At 31.5% G+C, this 11,575-nt stretch overlaps 1 protein-coding gene and 1 pseudogene across 1 annotated transcript; both read right to left on the bottom strand.

The window, feature by feature from the left end:
- On the bottom strand, window positions 1-749 carry LOC130979435 (seed linoleate 9S-lipoxygenase-2-like; annotated as a pseudogene).
- A 3,477-nt stretch (window positions 750-4,226) lies between these two features.
- Window positions 4,227-4,646, bottom strand: LOC130981407 (uncharacterized). The gene has a single exon (XM_057905007.1). The coding sequence runs from the start codon at window positions 4,644-4,646 to the stop codon at window positions 4,227-4,229; it is 420 nt and encodes a 139-aa protein (XP_057760990.1).
- Window positions 4,647-11,575: the final 6,929 nt, after the last annotated feature.

The raw sequence follows: 11,575 nt of genomic DNA, 5'->3' as shown, positions 1-11,575 counted from the left end.
TTAGATAGAGATGCTGTTTGGAACTCCTCTAAAAGTCAACCCTTCATTGCTAGTAGGATGAAGCAGAGTGTATGGCAATTTAACTGGTCCAATTCTATTCTCAGTCTCCCATCTTTGTTCTTCTGTGTTAGCTTCTCCTCAATCTCACTCAGTTTGTTCCCAAATCTCTGAAATGCTTGTAATGCTCTTGAATCAAATGTCCAATGTGGATTATCCCTCTCTCCAAGATACACTTCATCAGAAGCATGCTTTGATAAGATTTCTATGGTTGTAAGGTCAATGAGAGTCTCTAATTTCGGTGTAATTGTTATCAGATAAGCCTTTTGGTGACTCTTCACCATCTCTTCATACTCTGCAGTGCCTTGTTCAAGAAGCAATCTTCTGCTAAGTGTTGGACGGTTCAGTATAAGCCCTCCACATGGATACTGTCCAAAATTAACGGCTGCATGGAGCGCCGACGCCGTCCATATTATGGTTGTGCATGATTAAACTAACTCTTCAACTGTCTGCATCTTTGGCCACCATGGCTTATCTTTCAAATCACCATAACCTACCTCAACAGCTTCTTTCCATCAATTTTGGAGTTCAGGGTCTCTTTTGAGATCATTGTCTGTTGGATAGTACAAGGAGACATAATCTTGAACCCATTCCTTAATGGCAAACCATATCTCTAGTCCATCAACAGCATAAGGGTAGTCTTCTATTACAAGACGAATTCCACAAGGAGAAGATGAATCTTCCACTGCCATTCCTCTAAATCATCCAGAATATAAAACATGTTACTAAGATTAGTTCATGTTTATAATAGAATGAAGAGTTACACCACACTAGTAATTATTAATAAGGAGAATGAACAATGGTTGAACACAAACTCAAACAAAGACTAAATCAAGCACCTTTTTTTTCTCTGAAATAAACCTTATGACCCTATGCTAGTGTTTATTGCATCTATTGTTTGAACACGTTCCATGCAAATGTGAACCTAAACAAATACCTAAGCAAATTTGTACTAGGATAAAAAATATAATTTAAAAAAATAATAAAAAGACACCCTTTTTCTTCAAAACTCTCTCTCCCTATCTCACACGCATTTCTTATTCTCTTTTGTTTTTCTCTCTTAGTATATAACTCCCTATGTAGCTGAATATTAGAGTAGGCAAACTATAGAGAGAAAATTGAAAAGAAAATGGGGAAATAAAGGGTTTAAAAAAGAAAGAAAATAAAGAAGAGAAGAAAAAAAAGGTGAATGAATCTCTATGCAGATTCTCACTTCCTAAGCTTTACCATGTTTGGTTTTTGGATTCTCTTGCAGGCTTTTTTCTTTCTTCACTGCACTTTCAACAATTCCCACACTACTCCAGAAAGAAAAACTAAAACAACAACCTTCTACTCTCAATTCATAAACCCTTTAATTTCCATCTTCTTCTTCTTCTTCACTCTCTGATATATATGATTATTCCTGCTCACAAACACTCACACAGACCCTTTCAACTTCACACACCCTTTTTTCCCCTATCTGCTTTTTTCCCCTTTCTTCTTCTTCTAGTAATTAATCGCTAACTAGCAACTAAAACACACAGAGACTAAAACATAAATACCTCTTCTATGGCCTATCCTTTTGAGCCTCAGTTAACTTGAAGGCTTTGTTTTGACCCTGGAAAGTGGCCAATTCCTTGCTCTTTTCTGCAACAAACATTCTCTTCTTATTCTTTTTGGTGTGTGCAAATAAAAAAGATTGAAGCTTCTTGCTGTTGTTCAAAAGCTGCTGCTGCTGCTGCTGCATCATCTTTTAGATTCTGACAAAGAAAAGAAGATAGCTATAACTTCACATCGAATATCAGAGTAATCTAACTGTGGAAAGAAATGCATGCTTTCTTAAAAAATTACCTGAATTTTCACACGAAGGGCTGTGATTTCCTCATCTCTCCCATCCTTGTTTGTTTGCCAGCCTTGAGAGCAGTCTGTGACAATAAATAAATAAAAAAAATTGAGTATTTCACAAAATTCTGTGATTTCCTCAGTTCATATTTCTGCCACATATAATATGATTAATATCCATGCTTCTGGCATACCTTTATTAATTAATTAATTAACAGTACTTTCTATGCACTGACATTAAGTACTTATAACTCTGAGCAATAAAACTGAAGTGAAGATAGCAACCAATACCTGCTACCATTATGTGGCACCATTGATTTGCATGCTTGATCATTTCCACACATGAAAAGACAGACCTACCAGGGAGGAGAGACTATTTCTTCCTGATTTGTATATAGAATAAAGCCCACAATATGCCACAAATTTATTACTTTGACATTTCTTGTATTCTCAATCCACTGAAGAATTTTCTTGTAAGAAGATTTCAAGATGACAAGTCAAATTAGGAATATAGCTACCATACTCACAAGAGCTATTTATTAGGTAATGAAGCATTACTAATGAGTTAATTTAGAATGATGCCAATCCATTACTGAGTTAATTTTGGCTAGTCACATACAGAAATGAGGGAAATGAACCCAAAATTGTGTTTTACTAATAGACAATGTAACGGTTCAATTCTGAAATCTACAAGTTCCCAAGTAATGAGTACTCTATAAAGAATGGAACAATAGCAGTTCATCAGGTCACAAGAAGCAGATGAGATGGTTCTACTAACCAGTGGTCAGCAATTCCAGTAAAAGCAGGAAGCAAGATATACTAGGATTGCATGGCTGCCAAAAGAAAACAAGATTAATTCCACCACTTACATAAGCATTGTAAAGAAACACAAATTCACGTATTTATAAAGTGAATTACAGAAATTAGACTAACAAAACCAAAAAGTGAACATAATGGAGGATACTTAAATAAAATACATGTTATGTTTCAGATTTAAATTAGGATATCCCAACATGTTTCCTTCATTTTGATAGCCATGATGTACATAAATAACCTTGATAACCCAGTGATAACCAACAGGTGCAATGGAGCACCGCCATAAGCATTAAAATAAGAAAGGAGGGTTAAAAAGCATGGTTCCTTATCAATAATTACCTCTCAGAGAGCTTCAAGTTTCCATGAACAATAACCGAAACTTTCTGCAGAGGGTTTACTTCTGCAAAGACATCAAACAGCGGATGTAAGTAGCAGAGCGGACAGCACCAACTATTGCAACCAAATTGTACAAGAAATATAAGACGTGTTAGATAGAAATTTGTTGAATCAGCAAAGCAGAGATAATAGACACCAACAAATAGAGATAGATAGATAGATAAATAGATAACTATTGCAAGAACTCATCAGATTGCTTCCCCGCCTCAACAACCTCTCTCTCACACCCCTGCACAAAAACTCGAGTTATAAAAAGCAGCAAAGGAACAATAAAAAGACAATGAGGTTTTAATTGAGTAAACGGTTCTTATAAGCAGCAAAGGAACAATAAAAAGACAAGGAGGTTTTAATTGAATAAACGGTTCTTATAGCATACCTCGTAAACTGAGATTCTTGCAACATGTGGTCCATTCTGTTCCAAAAGAAGTTTCTTTTTTCTGGGAAAGAGAATATCAGTCTCAGAGAAGAAACACTGCCCTATAGTAAAAGGAATTGAGCAAACTAATATCACAGCAAACGAAACTCAAGTTCCTATAGTAAAAGGAATGATGAATGAAAACACAAAAATCAGCACTGAATATTAGTAGCAACAAAGCATATAATTCAGGGTTAGTTGAAGAACCTGGCATGTTTGAGACAAAGCCACCTCTGTTCTCAATGCTGCCCCGCTCGGTATTAGGTTTCAGTAGTCATCTGTATAGCCTCTCCTCCCCTTGACAGAACTTGCAACATAAAAATAATTAAATAAGAGTGAAATAGCAAGAATAAAGATACATATTACTACTTATGTACACATAAAAGAAAAGCATAGCAGTGAAGAAAACAGAGACTGAATCTGAATTCAAAAATGGAGACTCAATTGAAGATACTAGTATAATTACTATGAGCAGAAGCTAGTCACTAATGCCTAAACACCACAAAAGAAGCAAAATCAAAGCCAGATTGAGGCCTAATCAATTTTCAAAAAAAGAAAACAATAAGCCATTATGGCTCCAAAGAAAGAAAACAACACCTATGTCAAAAGCAGTTCAGTCATTAGATCAAACACCTCGTTTGCACAAACACAACATTGAGCACATATATCTACCTAATTATCCACTTAGACTAATTAACAAACATTTGATGTGCATGTTAGGTCAAACCAACAAATAAGCAAACCATGACAAAACGTCGTCGTTCACCTCGTTCCCTAGGTCGCCGCAGAACAAGCGATGGTTGTTCTCCGGCCACTCGGCCAGTGAGGGATCCTCCCACGTCTGCCCGGCGGCACGGCGGGGAACTGCCTTTCGCTTCGTGTCGGTCTTGTGGTCGACGTCGCTGCTGGCTATGGCAGCCTTCACGCTCTCGAGAGCCTCCGGGGTGATGGTCTGGGCGTCGCGCTGGAAGAGTTGTTGAGCGTCGCGCTGGAATTGTTGGTGATGTGACGGTGGAGGAGGATAGCTGTATGCGGCGTAAGGCGGTTGTTGAAAGTGGAAGGGGGTGGGGAAGCAAGAGGGATCGGAGGAGTAGGCGGCGAATTGAGATGAGGAGGAGGAAGACGAGGAAGGGTTTGCCATGGAATTCGATCGATCTAGATATTTGGGATCGAAATTAGGGCTTGTTAGAAGTTCAGTGTTTATTTTCTTTGATTTGTGTGCTGGGAATGGGGCTCGGGGTAGTGGTAGGTTTAGTTTATTATTTCCGATGGAAAATTTTAAATTACAGACGGAAAATCTGTCTATAAAAGTTTTATAAAATGCAGTATTTTTATCTATTTAATTACAGACGAATTTTCTGTCTGTAATTATTTTCTAAAAAAAAAATTAATTTTTCCGACAGAATTATCGACGGATTCTCTTTTCCATCTGTAATTTATACTAATTTATTTTTTTTATTTTCCGAGAAAAAATTCCTCTGAAATTCCATCTGTATTTCCGTGGGATAAAATCCGTCGGAAATATCCGTCTGTAATAACTAGTTTTCTAGTAGTGAGAGGAGATTAAATTGCTATGGAATTAGGGTTTAATCACTTACAATTTGCCATAGAATGAATCATTCATTGTTAAAATAGTTAGTAAGAAGTTTTAATTCGAAAAAGTGAACATCTCCGAAGCCTTAACTGTTTTCTCATCATTGTTTTACTCCAGATCTGTTTAATTGCTTTCTTTACTTGCTATTTCACTGTCTATGTGTTTACAACAACAACCACCTTTTACTGTTTGCCTGACTACATACAACAGGATAACCATTGCTTGCTCAATCCAACAATCTTTGTGCGATCGACCCTCACTCACCTAAGGTATTACTTGGACAATCCGGTGCACTTGCCAGTGAAGTTGTACGAGTTCTAATTTCGCGCACCAGTAACCAACTAGGATACTCGTCAACTTGAATAAATTTTCAAAATCATTAAAGAAATAAATTTTTGAATTTTTTAAAATAGGATTTTTAAGCTTGTAACCGCTTTTAAAAAATAAAATTTTGAATTTTTAAAAATAGAATTTTAAACTTATAACCGCTTCGTCAACGTGAAACCCCATCTCATCGCGTCGCCAGTACTTTGTCTTCAACCATCCATCATGCTGTCGTTGTACCCTCCGCCGCAATTCCTTTGTAAGTTGTGCAGGGCCGACCTGCATCAAAATATTCCAAGGTTAAGAAAAAAAACATCCAAAGTTTAAGAAAAGAAATATCCCAACTTAACAGTCGAAATGTTCCAAGGTTTACAAAAAAGAAAACATCCCAAGTTAAACAGAAAGAAATATCTCACATTTAGTTTAATAAAACAAAACATTCCATGTGTAACAAAAAAAATTCCAATTTAATAAAAGAAACATTCTAAGTTACACAGAAAGAAATATCCCATAATTAGTTTAATAAAAGAAAACATTCCAAGTTTTACAAAAAAAATCTCAAATTTAATAAAACGAAATCCCAAGTTAAACAAAAAGAAACTATCTCACATTGAAGGTCCGATGGGGTCTCACAAGACCTTGCATGCATAGTCGAACATTGTAGCGAAGAGAATTGGAAGTGGGAAGAATGGCCGTCTAGGATGCACGGCAAAGGTTGGCGGCGAACTCCGATCAAAGGGACTTGCAGTAATCAGAGTACATCATCGATGGTCCGATCTCACTGCAAGATACGCTGCGTGGAGATCACCATGTCGCAACAAAGAGGTTTCGATGCATAGGAAACCAGCACTGTGATGCAATCGGTTATAGCGGATGAGGCATCAGCGTGCGATGATTGCTGGAGCTTCAAGAAACGGCGATTCTAGGAGATGGCGTTCATGTTGCAAAAGCGGGTAGGCGAGGATAGTATGTGGAGGGTGTTTCACATTAGGCTTATATGGCGTGTTTTTAATATCCTAATCCTATTTTTTCAAAATCCTAAACTTTGAAAAGTTGTTCAAGTTGCCTTATAGTAGAGTTAGTTCCTTGTATCACAAGAATATTTTCAAACTCACTTCCTCTAATCTTATCACTGGAAGTAGTAGAAGATATTGCAGATGTACTTGACATGTCAACGGACACTGATTTTCCCGTATATGAAAACACGATTTTATCATTGTGCAACCACATACAAGTTCAAAATTTTTGTTGTTTTATTTGACAAAATTAGAGTCTATTAACAATGTTCCACTGAATGTGCCAATTTGTTTTACTCAAATTTTGTTCTATTTTAACAAAAAATGTGAGTATCTTAATGTCTCAATTGTAATGTTAATAGAAATTAAAGAAATAAAATTAAAGATAAAAGAAAAAATGCAAGATGCCAGAGATAAACTAAAATTGTGAAAATTAAAAGAAACAGAAATCAAAAGAAAGATAAAGAAGGAAAGACAAATATAAAAAATAAAACAACATAGAAAAGCAAATAAATTTTATTAAGAAAAACTGAAAAAGTAGATTACAAGCATTTGAGTTTAGAAGAATTATTTAAATTCTCAAATTTTATTCTGTAATGTCAAAATGGTTAAAAAATTTTTAGATTTCTAAATATTTTTAAAGAACTGAAGACTTTAACATCCTATTTATAGACTTTTCTATGTCAATTGATAATTACATTTTGATACGTCACTTTTTGCAAATTTAAATGACATTTACAGTCATTTCTGCACTCTTTGTCTACTGTCAATTGAAAACTTCAAAAATAATTGGACTATCAAATAATTAATAAAAAATAAATATTATAATATAAATATAAAAAACATCAATCTATAATTATTTCTTTACATAATTTTTTTAAATAATAATATTTTTTACCTAACAACTAATAATATATGCAGTATAATATTATTAATTAATTATATGTTAATATATTAGAGATAAAATAATTACATGTAAATAACCCAGTGTGTGTAATGTGTATTACAATATTACAATAGAAAGATGTGTGTAAATAAAAGAGTATAAATGTACTATGTATGAATATGTAATAACTTTACAATAAATATAGATTAAAATAAAAATAATAAACTAACAAATTTAAAAATTAAGTTTATCAAAATAAAATAAAATAAAATAATAAATTTTTTAAATAAAATTTTATTCTTTCATATTTTTTTATGTATTCTTCTTAAATAAAGATTTAAAATTATTTATTTTCTGTTACAATAATAACAATTAAATTATCTTTTTCAGCGATAATGATTATTAAAATAAGATGAAGGATGATTTTTTATTAAATTATATAATTATATATATTAAAAAGGTAATTATTTTAAAATTTACTTCAAATATAATAATTAATTATTTTAGTCTTATAAATATCGGTAAACAAGTCTAAAAGTATTAAAATCTTAAAATATATTGTTAAATGGTAGCTTTTATTTAACGTAATTATTGATTTGACATACATATTATAAATTATAGCAATTTTTTAAATATTTTTAAAATACTGATATTTCCAATAATTTTAACCACTTATTTTAATTATATATATTATATATTTTTTATAATAAAGATCAATAGTTAAAATTATTAAAATACTAATATTTTTAAAATATTTAAATTTTTTAATTATATTTTATTAATTTTTGTTATATTATATTTTAGTTTATTTTATGTTTAATTTAGTTCCTTTTTTATAAAATTGAGTAAAGTATTGTTTTGTCTCTAACGTTTGGGGTAAGTTCTAAAGTTATCCCTAATGTTTCAATCGTCATATTTAAGTTCTTAACGTTTCAAAATTGACTCAATGTTGTCCTGCCGTTAGAAATTCGTTAAAAAAAATTGACGGCGGGACAAAATTGAAACGATTTTGAAACGTTAGGGACTTAAATAGGACGAAAACGTTTGGGACAAAAACGATACATAAAAATAAATTTTTATTTAATTTTATCTTTCAATAATATCAATTTTTTATTGTAGGTAGTATTCAATTATTTTTTAATTAAATCTAAATAAATTACACTTAATTACATTACTTTTATTTTAAATAAAGTTATTTTTTTATAATTTTAAAGAATTTTGATACATTAGAGAGACAAAAAGTATAATTTATATTTTATTGTATATATATTATTTTTTCTTTTCTGCAAGTTTATATACTAGTCATTCTACAAACATTTCATTATAACTAAAAAACTTTAAGAGTAAAATTATAAAAAAATTAATTTATTTAGAAATGAAAGTAACATGATTAAGTGTAATTTATTTAGGTGTGATTAAAAAATAATTGAATACTATGTATAGTAAAAAATTGATATTATTGAAGGATAAAATTAAAATTTATTTCTATGTATAGTAAATTTGTTTAACCAGTCGATCATATTTTGACTCACTGTCAGCTAGGATAGGATTCAGAATAGTAGTCATCTGGTGAGTCAACAAGTTGAATAAATCATGATGGCTTTCATTAATATATTGTCGAAACTCAGCCATCAATCCTGGCACATTTCCAAATCTGATTGAAAATATGTAACTGCACATAGGAGGCGTATAGCCAGAAGGAAAGCCAAATGGAAGCCAACTTGCAGTTACTTGCGGTTGATTCTGCACTGTGGTGATCCTAGGGCGTGAATTTCGTCCACTACCACTAACACTTGCATCAATAACTGCAATATTCTCCCCAGAATTATACTATACATGTGGAATCAAATTTGCAGAAATTTGTGTAGTAGTTATTGGAAAATTATTACTTGTTTCTGCATTGCCATTTGAAACTTCGTCAGACATGGTAACAATTCTACCACTTATTAATTGCACGCAACAAATATCAACACTGCATGCACAATGCAACAGTTAAAAGTAACAAATTTTGACACAATTAAATTTTAAACTTGTCCCATCAGGCGTGCCAATTTGTTTTGTCGATTTTTAGCAAATCGATGGTGGTTCGACTCTAATGGTTTCGGAGCGAAACCTACTCCTCTTTTACAGGTACCAGTTTTATTTGCATCAAAATCTATGCCTTTGACAATGACGAAGAAGAAAGAACCAAGCTTTGCAGAAATTCGAAATGAACAATAAAATTTAAATGACTTGAATAAAAGGAAAATGAAATTGCAGAAAGAAAAAGTGTTTGGAAAAATAAAGGGCAAATTAAAAGGTAAAGGCTGAAAAAGATAAACGTTACTGAATTTAAAGGAATCGAAATGACATTGCAAAGAAGATAAATTGCATGAAAAGGAAAGTTGCAGGAAATTTAAATGAAAAGTAAAGACATGAAAGGAACCTTTCAAAGAAAAAGACTATTGACTGACTCAGAAAGTCGCTGGGGATGTGAGTGAGTGTGAGTGTTTTCTCCGAAAAGATTCCAACCTTTGTTCTTTCGAGCTTTCACCAATTTATAGAAGTTCTCAACCAATCAAATTCAAATATAACTTCCACGTGCGGTTGATCCTTGAATAACTGTTCCTGCTCTTTGAGTCTGTAACTTCCGCCAACTATCTTCACTTAGTAACTTCCTTCGATTGCTTCACTCTCTCCATGAGTCCTAATCGATCAGAATCATCATCTTCATCAATTGACCATCTTTAAGGAATCCAATAAAGTTATTCTCCACCTCGAAGTTCACAATTTGTTTATCTTTTTCGACTAACAAATTGCTGTCGACCTCTTCTTCGACATAGTTGACCTCCGTCGAGTCTGCATCTTCGATTTTCACACTTAAGTCAATCGACTGATAGAGAGTACATAACGGAGTACCTAATTGGCTCCAATTCAAAGTTAATTCTAACATGTATTTGGAGGTCGATCGAAATATTATTTTGGTACTTGGCAATGATCGAAGTCTAAACTTGTCGAACATTGGCTTATCAAAGAATTCAATAACATTTTGATCGAAAATATTATTTTTCGATATAACACTATGTATCGTTTTTGTCCCAACATTTTCGTCCTATTTAAATTCCTAATGTTTTAAAATCGTCTCAATTTTGTTTCGTCGTCAATTCTGTTAACGAATCTCTAACGGCGGGACAACATTAAGTCAATTTTATAACGTTAGAGACTTAAATAGGACGATTGAAATATTAAAAACAATTTTAAAATTTACCTCAAACGTTGAAAATAAAAACGATACCTTACTCTATAAAATTTCTAGTTCGGCGTTGACTATAGGCTTCCTCCATAAATAGGAACTTATGACTTTATATGATGATACCGACGACTTTCACACAAAATCTCCTCGTTTGATTCTTGCTAAGTCAAGTGCGTGGGAGTCATACTAGGAGATAATATTTTAAAATTAGTTTATTTAACTTAATATTTATAATAATCGTATATATGTAAACTATATTTTTTTTTTAATCAAAGATTGAAAGACTCGAACTCATAATCTCTTATATGAGTATAATAAAATTATGCCATTTAAATTATAATGATATGTTTATTACATTTAAAATTATTCATTTATTTTAATAATAATTAAAAAGTATAAAAATAAAAAAATATAGACTATTTTGAACTAATATTCATTGTCTTTCAATTATTTTTTAAATGCCTAATCTAACACTTACTTTGACATCATTGCTTGCCATTCAAATTCCTAGTCACTAGTAGAGGAGTCTTATTATTAGTAATTATAATAAAGGTAAAGTATATTTTTATTTTTAAGGTTTGTAATTTTTTTAAAAATATTTTTAATATTTAATTTTATTTAATTTTATTTTTAATGTTTTTATTTATTTAATTTTATTATTAACGTTTTTTATTTGTTGTAAAACTATCTTTAAATGTTTTCAATTTTTTCCTCAATATTTCAGATAAAATTAATATTCGGGAATAACTTTGATACAAATCGAAAACATTAGAAATAAAATTGAATATAATTAAATATTAAAAATATTTTTTAAGAAAATCACAAATGTTAACAACAAAAACATACTTTATCCTTATAATAATTACTTCTCTTTATTTTTTTTTCAATTTTTATATTAGATCAACTTGATTAAATTTGGTTAATAAAAAGATTTCGATTTTGTTAGGTAGATATGATTTTGTAAACAATATGAATAATAAGCTTTAGAATTTATCCAGTAAAATAAAAAAATACTCTA

This window comes from Arachis stenosperma, chromosome 5 (assembly GCF_014773155.1).
Source record: "Arachis stenosperma cultivar V10309 chromosome 5, arast.V10309.gnm1.PFL2, whole genome shotgun sequence".
NCBI lineage: Eukaryota > Viridiplantae > Streptophyta > Magnoliopsida > Fabales > Fabaceae > Arachis > Arachis stenosperma.
This window is presented reverse-complemented; position numbering and strand designations above follow the sequence as displayed.